The sequence below is a fragment of the Helianthus annuus genome, chromosome 4, assembly GCF_002127325.2.
Source record: "Helianthus annuus cultivar XRQ/B chromosome 4, HanXRQr2.0-SUNRISE, whole genome shotgun sequence".
NCBI classification, from domain to species: domain Eukaryota; kingdom Viridiplantae; phylum Streptophyta; class Magnoliopsida; order Asterales; family Asteraceae; genus Helianthus; species Helianthus annuus.
The window spans coordinates 159,784,391-159,802,844 of NC_035436.2; the positions used below are offsets into that span (position 1 = coordinate 159,784,391).

The 18,454-nt window shown below is 36.0% G+C and overlaps 3 protein-coding genes across 3 annotated transcripts; 1 reads left to right on the plus strand and 2 right to left on the minus strand.

Moving 5' to 3' along the window:
* Positions 1 to 1,070: 1,070 nt before the first annotated feature.
* On the minus strand, positions 1,071 to 12,020 carry LOC110937153. The gene is made up of 10 exons (XM_022179564.2): positions 11,869 to 12,020; positions 8,821 to 8,865; positions 3,686 to 3,824; positions 3,266 to 3,533; positions 3,082 to 3,169; positions 2,795 to 2,998; positions 2,454 to 2,544; positions 2,213 to 2,367; positions 1,483 to 1,943; positions 1,071 to 1,403 (listed from the first exon to the last, which is right to left on the minus strand). The coding sequence occupies exons 3-9, from the start codon at positions 3,812 to 3,814 to the stop codon at positions 1,829 to 1,831; spliced, it is 1,050 nt and encodes a 349-aa protein (XP_022035256.1). The 5' UTR covers positions 3,815 to 3,824; positions 8,821 to 8,865; positions 11,869 to 12,020; the 3' UTR covers positions 1,071 to 1,403; positions 1,483 to 1,828.
* Positions 12,021 to 14,599: 2,579 nt separating this feature from the next.
* On the plus strand, positions 14,600 to 16,003 carry LOC110937155. Its single transcript, XM_022179566.2, has 2 exons — positions 14,600 to 14,753; positions 15,528 to 16,003. The coding sequence occupies exon 2, from the start codon at positions 15,530 to 15,532 to the stop codon at positions 15,857 to 15,859; it is 330 nt and encodes a 109-aa protein (XP_022035258.1). The 5' UTR covers positions 14,600 to 14,753; positions 15,528 to 15,529; the 3' UTR covers positions 15,860 to 16,003.
* LOC110937154 (protease Do-like 5, chloroplastic) lies at positions 15,883 to 18,351 on the minus strand. The gene is made up of 7 exons (XM_022179565.2): positions 18,054 to 18,351; positions 17,429 to 17,575; positions 17,178 to 17,330; positions 16,967 to 17,089; positions 16,674 to 16,761; positions 16,507 to 16,581; positions 15,883 to 16,331 (listed from the first exon to the last, which is right to left on the minus strand). Exons 1-7 carry the CDS (start codon positions 18,294 to 18,296, stop codon positions 16,225 to 16,227), a joined length of 936 nt encoding a protein of 311 aa, XP_022035257.1. The 5' UTR covers positions 18,297 to 18,351; the 3' UTR covers positions 15,883 to 16,224.
* Positions 18,352 to 18,454: the final 103 nt, after the last annotated feature.

An 18,454-nucleotide genomic window follows, 5' to 3' on the forward strand; every position in this document is an offset into this window, starting at 1 on the left:
CTGAAGCCCTAAGGAAGGACCCTCAGCTCTGATGATATCTAAAGCATTAGCCACTTGGGTGGCATCTCCAATAAGCGTTCCGTCATTTAGGTACCAGCGTGAAATAGAAGTTTGCAGCGATCCCTTATTCGGTGAACAAGGGGGTGTAGAACAAGGGCAAAAAGGAGGGGCCCCAAGGGGTCCCCTTGCTGAACGCCAGTAGTAGACCAAATAAACTCATCCCGCACATATAATCTAGCTGGTTGACCATATAAAAAATTGACCCACGTAGAAATAGAAGGACACCTTTTCCTTACCTCGTGCAGTAGGGCTGTCCTATCAACCAAATTAAAAGCGTTCGAAAAATCAACAGTAAGCATAGCAAGAGACCCATCTTGATGGTACTGATTAAGGAACCTGTTCGCACTATAAAGAACGGCCTCAGCCCCACACGGAATCCCTACCCCAAACTGGAAATCGCCAAGGTATTTGGTGAAGAAAAAAAACATACAAATGACACCAAATAGAATCGAACAAGGAACCTCTTGAGTAATACACAGTTTCTTTGCCACCGTAACACTCCTCAACTTTGTTTATGGGTTCATCTCATAAATTATTTATGGGTTCGCCCAGATTTTTTATATATGTTTTCTACTAAAATCTTGAAACTCGATGGGTTCGTGTGAACCCATTGCTTAACATGTAGATCCGCCCCTGAATAGTATACAAACTACCATAATGTGTGTCTGTATCTACAAGCCACAAGATCAAAAGCATAACTTTTACCTAAACGTTGTATAAAAATCATATGGTTGACATGACGGATAATGTAAATTTATGGAGATTGAAGAAAAATAACAATAATAATATGCAAAAACTAACCTGGAACATTGCCAAAGGATGTGTAAATCTTCCGAGTTAAACTTCAATCCCTTCATAAGTTCATAACCCTAATCCATGTGAAAATTGTAATTAACTAGGAGAGACACCCGCGCTTCGCGGCGGGGTGTCCGGTAAGAGAGATTAGAAGCAAGATGAGTGTAGTTTATATCAAAATACCAATATCAAGATGAGAAGGAAGATGGGTGCAATTTGTAGCAAAATACTGATATAAAGATAAACTGCATAGTAACATTACGGTTAACAGTTAAACTACATAAAGTTTTTTTGAACCTAATTAGTTACATGTAGATGGAGTGAGTACAAAAGTATTTTGATGTCTATGTTCCTAAGAGCAGCAAAACCTTTCTTCATTAGTATTCTAGAAAGGTTTAATTTAGGTTGCAAAAAAGGTGTTCCCAAAAGGCTGCTCTGTATATAGACAACTTCAAAAGGATAGCCTGCATGTTATATCACTCCATTCACATCCAAGGTAGTGACTTGTCAAGGTGCATCAGTTTTGGGTGCTTTGTTAGAACCTTCACCTGTAAGCGTATTGAATAGTATGTTAGAATATTGCATATTGTAGTAGCGTTTTTAAGATGAATGATTTGATTTAATCACCTGAAAGAGCAAACAACTGTCGCTTAATCTTCGCTGGAGTCACAGGGGTAAATGGAACTTGCTTGACTGTTGTTTCTAGAGCAACATTAGTTGGTGGATTTTCCAAAGGTTGAGTTGCATGCTGGTTTTCAACATCAGCTGGATCAGATACTTCAGTAATAGTAGGATTCACAACAACTTCATTTACAGCAACTTCATTCATGACAGGAACATATTCAAGTACTTCATTTGCAACAAATTGTGTAAAACCTGTGTGCGCTCGATCATTAAATTGAAGCTTGAACATGTGTGAAACACCTAAAAGTTTAGAAAACACGTCGGGCGTTGTCATTGAATCTGTGTACCCCTATTGTATGACCAGCTCATTGCACGGGATTTTTATGACCGACTGAAAGGGTATGTCAAATATTGTCACAGTGGCATTTCCTGTACTATCTGCGATTGTGCAGTTGATGCAGTACCTACCATTTAGACGTAAACGCATCTTTTTCAGTAATATGTAAATGAAAACTAATGTAACAGAAACAATAGGTGCAATGAACTATTAACCATTCTTAAAACATAAGTATGTTGAGATATATATGCATATTTTTAATAGATGACCTATATAATACTATATATTTTAGGGCCACATGTATTATATATGCAATTGTATTTTTTACAATCAATTGGAAGAAAGATTTTTTTTTTACAAAAAAAAAAAAAAAAAAAACTTTGTTATTGGACTTACAAATACTTTGGTTGTGGCGCGTCATGATGGTCATCGCAGATTAACGCATCTTCTCGAGAGCCAAGCTTTTTCTTACAAACGGTACATCCTTTGTAAAACCATGAACGTCGTGGGTTGTAACTAACGATGGATGCTATGCAGGAAAATTTTACTTCCTGTGTTCAATAGTAAAGACAGGGTCTCTATTATTGGTTGTTAAGAAAAAAGAGTAGGTTTATTTTAGCAATGTAATGAAATGTACCATGTAATCAACTGGGTTCTTTGCAAGAATGTTTGCAATAGGCAGCGTGTATCGGTCATCCATGTTGATGCCAGCATATCTCTCCCTAAACCTGTGTAAACACCATTTATAATAGATTAGTTACATTGTTTATGTCAATACTTTGTTGTTACAACATATTAAATATATATTTTTCCACTTACTAAGATATTAAGGAAATTAAGGATGAATTATTAATAATTAACCATATAGTGTTGGTTTCATGTTAACTATTTGGAGATTGGATTATCAGTTAAACTCTATTTAATTTAAAAGACTGTAACTTATAAAGTGTTTTGTTTCAAATTAACTTTATGTTTTACCTGTTAGCTAAATCAGACACGTCTTGAATGGTAGGATTTCCATATAAATGAGTGGCTGCTGTTGATGCGAGCTGAAGATTCTTAAACCTCAGTACCTTCATAGATGTCACAGCGACAATACATGGAAATGGCGTGTTTACCAAGGCTTCTTTGTCAACGGCATCAGCGATTTCTTCCCACAGTGCTACCTCAATGAACCTTTCACTGAAATATAATGTAGGTTGTCATTATGTATTTAGTATATAGATGTCTCAATTTAGAAATATAAAATGAGTGACAATACACACTTAGCATCCTCAAGAAGAAACTTCATAAGTCTTTTTCCAGAGGTTGTCCTAGTGTCACTTGTAAATCGATCAAACCGGCCAATGTAGTCTGTAGATTGTATCTAGTTAGATAAATTTCAACAGGAAAAGTATGTATGGATGTTGTGATAACTTGTACTTTGTTAGACATATATAATCAGTATACCTGTCAACAGAAAGTGCATGTTCTCACGGGCACGTAAACTCTCATATGGCATAAAGTTAAAGTATTGATGCGGGATGTCGACGCCAACGATTGGTTCGAAAATCGTGCTTCTGCCTAGATGTATTGTGGCATTGGAAGGCACAACATTATGACTATTGCGTGCTTTCTTTGACAGGTACTTACTGATGCGATAACATAAGCCAACGCTGAATTTGGATTCAAATAAAGCTTTGTCACGCCTATTACCATAAGCTTCAATGGCATCACCCTAAAATTAAAATTTAATATATATGTAAGCTGATACAAAAAATAAGGATTCTATAATTTATGCTTAGTTATGGGTGTTCAAACATTTTCAATTTTAAAAGGAAATAAGAGAACAAATCCTAGTTATTAGAAAAGATAGTAAATAGTGCTCACCCTGCTGTCAACAAACAGGTAGCAGTGTTCATTCTGAAATAAGAATGGTTGCCAAGTTCTGATCACCCTAACCTCTAAGGGAGCTGCATTGTCATTTGGGTTTACATCAGAGATATTCCTAACAGCCATTGAGTGTATCTTGTAAAGCAATGTATTAATCCACGGTTAGTATATACAACAATTTTAAGTAATATATGTAAAAGTTAAATGTAGAATTATATATATAAAGAACACATGAAAAAAATGGATGTGGATGTGTGTGCGTTTGTGTATTTATATATATTTCTACCTGTGTGGGACAAATTGCATTTAGAAAGTCAAAGAAAACAATATTCTTTGTTTTTGTTGAGTCGGTGCCTTCTTCTGGAACTATAAGGACTTTTAAGGCATTTATTGAAGTGGCTCTAGATAAAGCTACATATAGTTGTCCATGACTAAAAACCGACTCTGGTAAATAAATGCCTATTTTATTTAGTGATTGTCCTTGGCTTTTATTTATCGTCATAGCATAACAAACCTTAATTGGGAATTGTTTTCTTTTGAAAATAAAAGGCAACTCTTGATCTTTTTTTACAAAATTGATCCGCGGTATGTAAACACGATGTCCAGAAGCTATTCCTGTAATAACTTGTGCTTCTATAATCCGTGGGAGTAATCTAGATAGTAACAACCTAGTGCCATTACAAAGGCCTGCTGCTTGATTAATATTTCTTAGCAATATAATTGGAGTATTAGGTTTTAAATCTAACCGACGTGGAGGAAAGCCATTGAAATTTAACATGTTAATATATTCAATCGGATAAAGCATTTCAGTGTCGCCTTTATCGTTCATATGAGGAGTCATAGAATCGGAACTTAAATATGTAGTAGAAGTGCCATCACACATACTAAGTACTAAGTCATTGATTTCATCAGCGGTTTTGTTTTTAGGACAAACGATTGCCTTGTCAGAAAATTTTGCGAGCGATGGATGGCTAAGTGTATCAGCATCGTAGATGAATCGAATCAAATCAGCTAGAGAATCTTTTCCAGTAGGTAGGAGAAACTGTTGTGGAATGTGTAATACTTTAATGTCCACCTCTTTTTTTGCCACCGGAGTACCTACTGTACCGTTTCCAACTTCAAGTAACCATGATGAAAACCATCTGATGTCAGCCTTCTCTTGAGTAGTTAAATTTGGTCGATGTAAACGCATATTTTCTAATAACTTTACGACTTTGAAGTGAGGCCATAGATAGGATTTAGGCAAAGATGAGTTTATAATATCAAATTTTGAAGCTTTTATTTTAACAGGAAGTGTTTGCCTAAAGTCGCCGCCAAGTAGCACCGACTTACCACCGAAAGGATCACATGAGTTATCTAGTATGTCTTTAAGAGTTTTGTCTAATGACTCAAAGCATCTACGGTCACTCATAGGTGCCTCATCCCATATTATAAGAGATGTTTCAATTAAAAGTTGATCAAGCTGGGTATTCTTTTTGACATAACAAATTGAGTCATCAGTCAGGTCTAAAGGAATTTTGAATCTAGAGTGAGTCGTTCTTCCTGATGGTAGTAACAAAGAGGCAATACCCGAGGCTGCAACCGCTAGTACTATTTTTTTTGACGCCCTTAATGCACAAATAATGGTTGTCCATAAGTATGTTTTTCCGGTGCCACCATGCCCATAAACAAAAAGTAGGAGTTGTTTATTTTTGAAATTCGACTTCATAACTAAGTCGTAGATTTCTAGTTGGCTGCCATGGAGTGCGTTTTTTAGAAGCTCATGTTCAGAGGCTAATTTTGATGTATCATAATCCTTCTCTTCCATCAAAAGCCGATTTTTTAAGACAGATAACAACTCCAAGCGTGGCATAGGCAGCCCAAACTTAGCAAGCGACGATGGGCTCGCACTTGAATTAAGCAGAAGTTCAATTTCATAGAGAATATACTGTTGGATGTCGCTGTCACTTAAATTCTTTGGCGCAAAGCCTATTGAGTGACCCACATTCAACGTAACATCATCACCCATCAAACGCCAATGAGTTTTCCAAAAATCTAATGGGTTGGAGATATTGGAAAACAACAACATGTGGGTAAACAATGCACGTAATTCTTTTGAAGTTGCCCAGATTGATGCTTCAACAAACGCATATGTCCATTCTTGGTCATTTTCAAGCAGTCCTAATTTATCACATGCACTACGATAAGTTGGGAATACCTCATTCCCAATGGTGCGTATGTCGCTGAATGTTTTACAGCCACGCTGCTGAGCTAATAACATTCGCAAATAATAAGTCTCGCCACTTGAAGGATGAACGTATATAAGTCTTCATATAGAAGGTCTTCTATTTGTACTCCTACGCACCCAACACTTTCCTGCTGGAATCCATCTATATTCTGATAAATAATCAACATACGTTAAATGTCGTCCTGTGTCATCAGCTATATTATTGGCTAGCCATTCCGTAAGAGTTGTTTTCTTTGCCGCTTGATTGTCTATAACATTTTGCAAACGTTGTGAATCTCGGAAAGTTACATTTTGCATATTTTCTAAATGAACAGCTAATACTTGTACTGCTGGATCCCTACTATGAATTGGAAATTCAAAAATTCTCCATGTGGCTTCATGGGGACAAATAAACCGGCCATCCACAAAGTTTTTTATTTCGTCTATTGGACGATTGGATCCATGCGGATTGTCAATAACAGTTAATGGCGTTTTTGTTATTGTAAACCGAACACGGTCAGCTCCTTTAGATATGTACTTAAATAAGTACTTGATGACCATATTCCAACCACAACATTCAACATTGATATGCGCTTGGAAACGGAGAAGTAAATCTCTGTTGTAAGGTACAACAAACGCATTATCTAATGTAACTCCATTTTTAACCACAGAGAAACCATTCATCCTTCTTTTGTAATGCACGTACCCTTGTTCATCAATAATAGTTTCATTTTCATAATTCTTTGGAAAGTGTTTTGAACAACTATTATTGACCATGCAAGGTGCATTAGGTTTGGGAAGCCCACAAGGACCATGCAAAAGCAGATTGGTGACGATCTTATAAAGAACCGGCTCTAAAGAAGGATCAGGGATCTCTGCCGAAATATACTTGTCCACGTCACTGGCAGTTTGAATTTTGTTATCTGACTTCACCCATAAGAGGGTATGGCAATGAGGAAGACCTCTTTTTTGAAACTCTATTGTGTAAAGATCTGAGAGGGGAAAAGATAACGGTCACTACTCTTAAGTTATAAACTAAGATTTCAATAATGATAAAAGTAGTTGCAGCTAAGACAACCTGCAACAACTTCACCAAAAGGGACTCCAGATCTTAAATGTTTGAGAAAAGCATTAACTTTCATTTTGAAAACTCTGACAATGATATCGGGTCTATCATGTGCCTTTAAAGAAGGAATTTCAGCCAGGTATCTCGTAATTTCTGGCCATTTAACGTTGCAGGTAAATGTTATGAAATATTGAGGATTTCCATAAACACGACAGATAGCAAGCGCATCTTGATAATGCTTATACATATAACGTGGACCACCAGTGAAAGATGTAGGCAAAATAGTCCGCTTTCCAATGTCATGTCCACTTGTATCTCCGCGTAACAATGCATCATGGATGCCTTGTAAATATTCAGTCCTAAGCATATCTTGATGAGATGCTATATAGTCAAGCCTATTTTGTTCAATAGAAACGTACGCATCGACCAAGTATTGTTGAAATAGACGACCACCTCTAAGCAAAAGTGTGTATGTACTAAAGCGATCATGAATCTGGTAGCTATAGAACATGTCCATAGTAATACGTGAAAGGTCATCATTAACAAAATGTAGATTTGGATTCCATCCTTGTTCACCGTAAGGGAATAGTAAAGGATATTGTAACGACATATAAAGCGAATGTAACTTACTAACCCTCTCAACAACACCATTTTTCATATGAATTACTATATCAAAAGCAGATGCCCGTGGTTGGTTGTCATAAATTATAGTACCAATGACACCAGCAGCGGGCCTATCGTAACAAACCTCCTTAACGCTACTATATAAACAAATAGCAAATTCAGGTACTTCCGTTGAATTACAAAGTTCTCGAGCAGTTCTTAAAAGCTTTACTAACTTGTTATTTTCATCTAATACTGAAACTAAAAGCCTAACAATCTCGGGATCCAAAGATGAAGACCCATGATCGCCAAACAAAGAGAGCCTATTAGAAAGCTCATGTTGAGTATCATAGACATACATCTGTAAAAATCGTGGGCGCTCACCAGGAGATGGGAAAAATGAACCTATCCGATGACATACTTGACCGCTTATTTTAAAAACATAAGGACCCGATGATAAGTTTATAGATTCATCAATAGTTGCTCCAAAAGAAGTCATAGCAAACATTGAATTATACACTCGAATATTATCAAGAAACCGAGAATTATCAAAAAGTTGTTTTAGACTATTAGGAGGTTCTAACGGGTACGATATCCTAACCCGACCAGCTTTACAACAACGGTTGTATTTTGGAGCATGGGCATTAGAAGAAGAGCTAAGACGTTCTTCAAACCAAAATCTAGAATGACAATACTCACAAACCTGTGTGCAATCTCCAAAGTCAACATATAAAGAAGATATAGGAATGTGTTCTTCTGATAAAACTGAGGTTTGACCACTTGATGAACATGTCGTTTGAATATTAGATGGATTGGTACGGGCTCTTTTTGCAAGAACAGATAAACGCTTACCTGATAAACATTGTAACTGAGCAACCTCATCTAAGGTAGGTGACGAATAGCCACATGAAAGATCAGCAGCAACAGAAGCACCAGGACTTCTATTAGAAAAAGCAGCAGTAGTAGAATGACGTCTTTTAGTAGAAGAAGTAGCAGCATTACCAGCATGATGCCCTTTATTAGAAGAAGGTTTGCCAACTTCCTTCATACCTCCTCGATCTATCTACAACTACCTAATACTAATCTAGACACAAACCAACTTTTTTACCCGTTACAAAACTAACTAAAGTGGCAAATTAAACGCATAATCTATGAATTTTTTTTAACTTATAGATCCACAAACGTTGATATTAAGAATATAACAAATAATTAGGAAAACAACTTTAAAAGAAGAATCTATCTAACACGGCACGTTACCTTTGCTGTAGCCTGAAAACAGTTGAGACACTACTTCCCAATACCCTAAAAGATAATAAACAAAACAATATGTAAGACACAAAGATAATAAACGATAATTATTTCAACTGAAAGTAACCTAACATACAAATTCAGTTGTTAATTTGAAATAAACACCGGTTCTTTCATTATTAGTAAAATAAATGAAGTTATTGTAAAACTTTGATGTTAAAGGTTAAAACTTGTAGAAACTCATGAGCTGATACAAACTTATGAATCATTTAAAGTAAAAGATGTTTTAATAACTTAACATTACAAAGAGCATCATGTAATATGAAATTTCACAAAACACTACCAAACTCCTTAAATAGATATTTGATTCGGGCTGTTAAGAGGAATTATGTTTTCTTTTTAGATACTAATAAAATAAAAAGGGAACTACCATAACCGAGTTGAATAATTAATAGTCAGAAGAGTGCAAAACAACCAAAATAGGAGAACTATATAATCTATAAATATTACTAATAATGAATGAGAAGGGCAAGCTTTACAACTCTTTCATAAAGAAAACCCGTGAAGCAATTTATGAAAAAAAAACTCTTTAATAGACGAAGAAGCATATGTCATCCTCCTAAACACAGGTGGACAGGCTATAAAATTGGGAAAATATAGAAAAAAAACTCACAAAACATACTCGAACCAAGCCTTCAACATAGTTTTAAAACGCCCCACAAATAAGACGCTTAAAAAAAAGACAGCAACACGAATCACATAAAGCAACAGACCCTTACAAGAAGTTAAAAAGCATAATCACTACATACTAAAAGCTGCAGTTTATATATCAGCTTTTTTTCAGGTAAATCATTCATAGTTCCGTCATCCCTTTTTTTTATTACAAATCAGCCCCCTAGAGACCCTAAATTTGACCCAGATGTTCATAAAGCACCGCCTCAAAACCCTGCAGTGTACTTTCCAATAAATATGTATTGAAACCAAAATACTGATATTAATATATCACATAGACCAACCATATAATTAACTCTATAAAAATATAGCTTCTATTTTGTGATGCTCAAAATTATTTTACATCATGAGACAAAAAGCAAACAAATACTCTTTCCAAGGCCCCATTATATAACTTACATTTGCACAACATTGAAAAAATCTCCCCCTCTTTTTTTAACCTACAACACTCAAACCTTGATCTCAACACAGTTTATACAACAAAAAATCACTAAACTTGATCTCCCTATCTATAAAACGCAATTTCTGCATATTATGTTTTGGGGTCCCCTTTAGATCTCTTTTCTATACAAACCTAAAAGACGCATTCGCCAGTAGCAAAAAGGTTCCAAAATATGGCTGTGGCGAAATACAAGCAAGCTGTCACAGTTAAGAAAGCTTGAAATGATCCCAGCCACTACACAAAGTAACCTGTCCCGATCGTGCTGATTATTGCAGCGGGGTTTCTACTGGTATCACATCGGTACTTGGTATAGCAGTCGAAAAAAATATGCCAAAGAAGATATCGACGTGTCTTTTGCAACGATCCAAATCGTAAAGAAAAATAATTTATATTGGACGGTATCGGTGTGACACGCTAAACCGTCGAAAAAGTTAACGTTTTAAAAAGCACAATAAAGCTCTATAAAAATAATATTTTGACGGTATAGATTCGAGTTATTTTAAGTTTCGACGCTGCTGTAACGCACGACGGGTCAATATACCAGTTATTATAATTTGATGGAAGTCTTTTGTTTTTTTAAATGGTAGCTTATTTTGGCTAACTATTAATTCAACTTCAGCATACTCGAGCCTATAAAAACAAAATCCCAGCCTTACAATCGTAAACCGGGCTAGGCCCAGTTCTAAAATCAAGTATCAACGAACAATTTTTACTTCACTTCCGGTTTACGATTGTAAGGCTGGGATTTTGTTTTTATAGGCTCAAGTATGCTGAAGTTGAATTAATAGTTAGCCAAAATAAGCTACCATTTAAAAAAACAAAAGACTTCCATCAAATGATAATAACTGGTATATTGACCCGTCGTGCGTTACAGCAGCGTCGAAACTTAAAATAACTCGAATCTATACCGTCAAAATATTATTTTTATAGAGCTTTATTGTGCTTTTTAAAACGTTAACTTTTTCGACGGTTTAGCGTGTCACACCGATACCGTCCAATATAAATTATTTTTCTTTACGATTTGGATCGTTGCAAAAGACACGTCGATATCTTCTTTGGCATATTTTTTTTCGATTGCTATACCAAGTATCGGTACCATCCCAAACCGATGTGATAATAATATTTTTAAAGAATATTTATACGTTAGTGTTGTCACACGAAATTTTATTTTATAGCCATAAAATACACAAAACATCAAAACTATTGGGCAGGTGTAGCACCACCCAAACACAAATGGAAATGGTGAAGGTTTGACAGATATTCCTAAAGACATATGTAAGCTTGCAAGCAATGCAAGCAAGAGTGCATACCCTATTGTACAACATGTTAAAACCCTTGTAAAAAACATAAATATACATTAATATTTTGCTTCTCTTGAAGAGGAAAAAGAAATCTTTTCTGGAAATGAACTCCCTGAATCAAACAAATCCAGTTCACCAACAAACAACCCCTAAATTGTTTGGTGATGCTAGCTAGAGCTCAAACTTGATGACTTGAGTGGGTATAGTTTAATAAACAAACCTTAACCAATGAGCTAGAGCTCTCTATTTTCTATATTCTCCTTAAATTAGGATAAAAAATTGGTGTACAGGAAGGGGGAAAATTGAAAAAAGGCATCAACAACTCCATGTCTTCAATTTGTTCCAAATGTACTTTAAAATTATAAAATACATCACAGTTTTCATAAGAATTTAAAGCTTCAGTTTGAATTACATATTAGTATAAGAGCAATTTAGAAATTAAACCCATCATAAAGAGCACAAGTGAAAAACCTAAAAACAACACAACATCACCTACAAGAATTGAAGACAACTGACAAGAATTTCGACAATTGCATAACAAAAATACGACAATTCAATACTAAAGATGGAACTTTTACTTACCATAAAAGCCTCTGGTGAAGATGGTGAACGGATGATAGCAAGGAGAAGATGAAGACACATTCTTTTTTAAAGAAATAAGAGGCAGATTTTGATAATGAAAGAGAGTGGTGGCAACACAAGGAGAAGATACGTGTACAACCTAAACTTAACCCCTAAACTTTAGATTTAAACGTGGTAAAGAAGAGACTAATCTAGACTAACTTTCTAAAAAAACCTAATATATTATTTTTAAAGCTAATAACTAAAATTTTATAATATTAATATTAAAAAAAGGGGGAAAGCTACTGTACATGTCCTTTGTACATGTAAGGTTTAAGAATAAATAATCTAGCCCACTATAAACCCCGTAAATTCCTGGCTTATAAAGAGGCCCATGTAAACTTAGCCTATTGTTGCTTCCTGAATTTATTTACTGGGCCAAGGAATTCGATTTTAATGCAACACTAGAAGCATATTATCAAAGAGACTATGTAAAAGTTTGCTTGTATTTTAATAGTGAACTCTCTATTTTTTTTTACTCAGGAATAAGATCATAACGTTGCATATACCATTGTTTTCAAAACGAAGTATAAAAAGTATAACAATTATAATCTTAATTAGTGGCGGACCCATGAATTTTTTTTATGGGAGTGCAAATGAAGGGTTCAGCCATATTTTCAAATGGTGCAATCGGGTTTTTTGCCAAAAAAAATACACTATTTTTTTTTTAATGGATGCGCCCGCCCGCCCACCCACCCGTAAAGCACCCGTAAAGGTAGGTCCGCCAATGATCTTAATTGACATAGACGGATAAAGCCTTACAGAGTGGCCAGGCCCCATAGGCCCAACAAAACTATAAAAAAATAATATTAAGCTCAATGAGCGGCTTTTTACGTGAATCAACGACGTGATGACGTACCAAACTGATTTTGACCAAACAACAACAGAACCAGTATTATCTTAAAGGTTTTCGGTTTTGTTACTAGTGGGATTCAGTTTTTTTTATTACCAATATCATACCGCCATAATCGGTACGGCATTCGGTTTGTCTTATAGACATGTTCCATTACATAGTTTAAGTAATCAAAATCAACCCATTTAGCTAACCAAAAAAAATGTCTAAGTAGGAAGAGCACGTAAAATCCATGACTTTAGTTAGGTGGTGTTTGTTTTTTCAGATGTAAAAGGTCTGCAGTCTGCGGACCACATCTGCAAACGTGTGCACGAGAAGAGGTGGACCAAATGTCTGCAGAGTGTAATAAAAAGAGTGTTTGATTATCTCACCTCTTTTTAAAACCCCACATCTACAAACATATTCTCCCTTTCTCTTCTCCCAAACCCCTCTCTTGAAAACATTTCAGATCTGCAAACGTATTCCAAAAGACACAGATGAGGAAGATCGATGTTGTAGCCATATCACAAAGGAGGCAGATGAGGAAGATCGATGTTGCAGCCGTCGGCTTCAGGACGTCGTTTCAGATCGGGTTGGAAGAATCCATGGCTGGAAAGAGGGTTGGAAAATCTTCAACTACCGTCGATTTCATCTTCATTTTCGTTTTGATTTCCAGATCTTCAACTACCGTCGATTTCATGTTGGATTATCCATGGCTGTAGAGAGGGTTGGAAGAGGCTGGAAGAGGTGGGGAGACATTAGACCATGTCTGCGTTGGGAAGAGGACGTGCAGAGGTTTGAAGACATTTTTTAATGAAATGTCTTCTAGAAAACAAACGGTCTGCAGAGCTAAAGGTCTGTGCGGCGCAGACATAAGAGGCCAGAAGAAATTTTTCTGAAAAAACAAACACCACATTAGTCTCGTGTTATAGGCATATTGGGTCTTTACAGTCGATTTCAACTTTTAAATTTTGTCGAACATGCTAATTGTAAATAATCTCCCGAACCACATATTCACATGTTTTATTTCCATTACGAGTCAAAATGTAAAAGGTATACAATTCATGATGTATATCCAAGCCAGAAAAAACCACAAAAGAGATGAAACTTAAAAAAAAAAAGATTAACTCACATACCTTTTAAACTTACACCGATATCCACCATGGAGTAGAGCCCTCAACCACTTGATTGGGGGGGGGGGGGGTTTACAACAAATCTTTTGGTAAAGAAAAAAGGAACTCTAAAAAAATCATAGTCAAGAGTAATAGTAATAAAGGCCTGTAGCTAAATGATACCAGGGTGTTAAGATGGTATCCCACTAAAGTAGGGTTGGATGTTAGACCCGGCCTGTTAAGATACGAACACGAAACAAGTAAACACGAGCATAACACGAAATCTTATCTTGTCAGTTTGTCCAAACACAAACCTGATAATAAATAGGTTCCATGAACACGACCTGTTAAGTCATGAAAAAACTTACCAACGTATTTGGTGATTTGCTAAATCACGAACATCAAAACCCCACCCCATTTCCTATTTTTTTACATTAAAATTACTAACATGTCTTAACAGGTGTTTACACATGTTAACGGGTTTTTAACTTGTTTAGCCACGAACATTAATAGGTCTTATCATGTTAACTTGTTTAAAACACGTAACATGTTAAGAGTCAAACACAAACCTGTCGTTTTATGTTCTCAAGTCCCAGTAGAGACACACGATGTAGATTTAGGTTACCGTTCTATCAGGGGAAACAAAAAAGCAATAGCGGAACATGTTTAGTTAGGGCACTGAAAATGAACATTGAAAAACATGAGGGACAGTTTTTGTAAATATTAAACCTAAAATAGAATCATGGTCATCTTCCCCCAAATCGGCTTCAAGATTGCCATAGAAGCACTTTCATTCGATCAAGACAATCAAATGAGAACCCAGTGAAAGTCGTCTCAGGATTGGTGGAATTAAGCAAAAACAGTTATCTTTTTCGACCCTTATATTATTAATTTGGCTTAAGGTGATCCGCTATTCTCTCAATCTAATTTTGACGTATTTGTTAATCTATATCTATTGATTCACGCTATTACTAGCTAACTCTGTCTACGTAGCTTTTGTTTAGTGATATTATATGAATTTGAAGTGGGTGTATTAAGTTATTGCTTCTTGCTATGTGGAAATTTTAGAGAGCACATAAGGTGTTTGATGATATGCCTGAGTGAACAAAATGGGGTTTTGTTGTATAGATTGTTTGTGACTTCTTGCACTCTTGTTTCTGCTCATACCTCTATGCCAAGTTGAACTTATGGTGTTCCTACATATGGGCATACACTACACAACAACATGAGCCTGATGCCAAAAGGAATGTATCTAAAACATTTCTTGAAAAGTCTTCTTTTTTATTAAAAGATATGGGTATTTTTTTTTGTTTCTAAAAGCTTACAGATACATATAGGCCTACATATGTAATTTGTTAGATTATGTGTAATGCTACCAAATCCCTAACTGAGCCTGAAAGACCGCCCCCTTGAGCGTGATGGGCGAAGGTGTGGTTTGAGTCACGAGCGTGGGGCAAGTGGGCGACTTTGTTTGTTTATTTAATCTTGTTACCCAATCACAAACCTCCACCTGACCATTCTTTAAAAAACAATTGGAACCCTTGTGAGACCAATACACTACTTAGTGAGTGTGACACTCCTACCCACGTGGCGGTGACGTGACACCACTTTTAGTGAAACCATTATCGCGTTAAGATAAAATGCGTCATTTTGTCTGTCTGTTTGTTTGTTTTCAGAAATGGAGAGCATGATACAAGCAATAGAAGAAACAACTTCTGGGGACAAATCAAGCATTTCCCATGTGAAGAAACTGCTGTTTAGGCGAATGTTGGTCGGGGTAAGCGATGGGCGGTTTTTCATGGGGGCGTTTTACTGTATGGATAAACAAGGAAACATCATTCTCCAAGATGCCGTTGAGTATCGTAGTACCAGACGATCTTCTCCTTCTCCAATGGAACAAAGGGGCCTTGGTCTCATATTAATCCCGTTCGCTTGTAGAACATCTTGTCATGTGGATTGCTCAATCGATGAACAACTCTCGTTACTATCCCTTCAAGCTCAAAGGTAACAATGTATTGTGATGTTTTATTGTTTTTTTTTTTTTTTTTTTTCCAAAAGATTTATAGGAACATATTGCTGAATTCATGTTAATGAACTCTGTTTTTGTATCCAATGGTTTTCAGGTCTAGTAATTTAATATGTGTTTGAGATGTTTAATTTGTATTTGATGATTTGATGATACACTATCAATCCTCAGCAACAACTGGTTTTATTACGGGACAGCTCATAATGTTCATATCGATCTATTATGTGGAATATATAAAGAAAAACAATAGATACAATACAAATTTTGTTATGTTATTGACAGAAGAATATTATAAATGATTTCATATTACAGAATACAATAGTTAGTCTTCTGGAGTAGACTAACTGTCAAAACCTGTCGCGGTAAGAAGTGCCATAAACAATTAGGTACGGTACGGTTTTCACAACAGTATCGATCGGTATTGCAAAGTTGACGCCAGACGACATCCCACTCCCTGCAGTAAATTATACAAACATGTTTTTGAACCTGTGAGTTGTAAATCACTTTATCTAATATATGTATGGTTTGACTTTTGAGGTCAAACTGATTGGTTTTCAAATTCAGACTTGATATGGACTATAACAATGAAGTCGAAAATAAATGAAGTATTAAGAACATCAACCATATACCTTTTCGAGTGAAAGTTGCTGTATTAACACCGATAACATGGCCATGGGAATCAAGCAAAGGTCCACCTGAATTTCCTGCACGTTACAGTAACAACAAAATGTCCATATGATATATCATAATACCACCATATAATATCGCCACTGAATCAAACAATGTGTAAATTCACCTGAATTAATAGCGGCATCTGTTTGAATGGCTCCTCTAATGGCACCTCCATTCGGTGATGGTATCTCCCTACCTAGCCCACTGACTACCTGATATTGTTCTATGTCACTATCGGAATTTATATTCTCATATATATTTACATTTTAAAAGTATTTTTTTAATCGTGAAAACCCGTCACCAGAAAACTCACGTCTCACCAATACATTTGCTAACCAATGAGGCCAAATAAAGACATAAACCAATGGGCGCTTACCACTGCGTCACCCTTTGAAGGTTAAGTTAGAATATTATTACCCCAGTGGTTAATGTGTTCTCATATCCATAAGGATTCCCGATAGCATAGCAGCTCTGACCCACGTTTAGCGTACGCGCACTACCTATATCTACTGGCTTTACTTCAATCCCGTCAATATCAACCTGCAAACACGAATATGAACAAATTATCAACCGATGAGTGCATTTTCTTATCCCCCCCCCCCCCCCCTCTCTTTAAAATTCTACCTACCTTTAGAACAGCCAAATCACTTGACGGGTCAACACCAACAATCTTTCCATCTCTAGATAAACTGTTACCGTATCGGTCAACCAGAAAAACCTTACAAATCTGTCGTCCGAGTTGATCCGTAGCCAGCTTTTCAACGACATGATAATTCGTCACCTGCCGTACATTCATCATACCAGAAAACATAAAAAGTAAGCATTAATTAATAGGCTAAAAGAAGAAAATGCATGAAAATGAAATATGATATATCTTACAATGTGACCAAACTTGTCCCAAATAAAGCCTGAACCTGTGCCTTCAACTTTGGCTTTCTCATCATCCACCATCACAACTTCATCAGAAGTTTTTGGGTTATTAATGATCTCAAGGTCTTTGATGAAAACCACAGATGGTGATGTTTCCTACATGAATGTAAAATGCAAGTAATTAACATCAAAAGATAATAATCATGATGCCGAACAAGAAATGCCTAAAATAGGTATCCTTTAGAACGACTAACTCACACATAGTAAAGCCGATTCTACTAAAAACAAAGCTTTGAGTCTTAGGGTTGAAAAATTGATATGCACAATTGAACCCTGTTCAGAAATTCCACAGCTTTCGGGGCTAGGAAACCAAACCAAACGTATCAAAAGCAAAAGGGATAAACGTGTGTTGAATTCTATTATATTCAATTACTCACACATGATCTAAACCTACTCCTAAATCACTAGAACCTCTTGGCTACAAGATCTTTTATGGAAATTATTTGCTTGCTTCCAAAATCCCCATTTTTTTTTTTTCTAACAGACAATTGCAATTCTGAAGGAACTGAAAAGAAACATGCTACTAAACCAATAGAAAGAAAGGTGCTTAAAAGAAGCATAGAGAGTGAATAACCTCAAAGAGACGAACAACTCGATCTTCTTCGAGCTGGGTTTCATCCAGTTGTTGGGCGATTGCAGGTAGAATTGGGGAATTTGGAGAGAATTGAAGATAGGAGGCCACTGCTGTGAAGATTATTGTTCTGCGTGTTGTGGGTAGATGATGAGTGGGCAGAGATGAAGAAGATGAAGATGATGATGAAGGTTTGTATGAAGAAAGTGGAATGGGGACTGAGTGACCACAGCCCAGAACCTCCATTACACTTCACAATATCATCTATCCCCTTGTGCTTCCAAACATTTAGTTATCATGCAACTAGGTAAAGGAAATAAATTATGTTTACGAACACTTTATAAAAATTTATCGAACGAGATTTTATGTTCGTGTTTGTTCTTTAAGGAAATGAACTTGTTCAC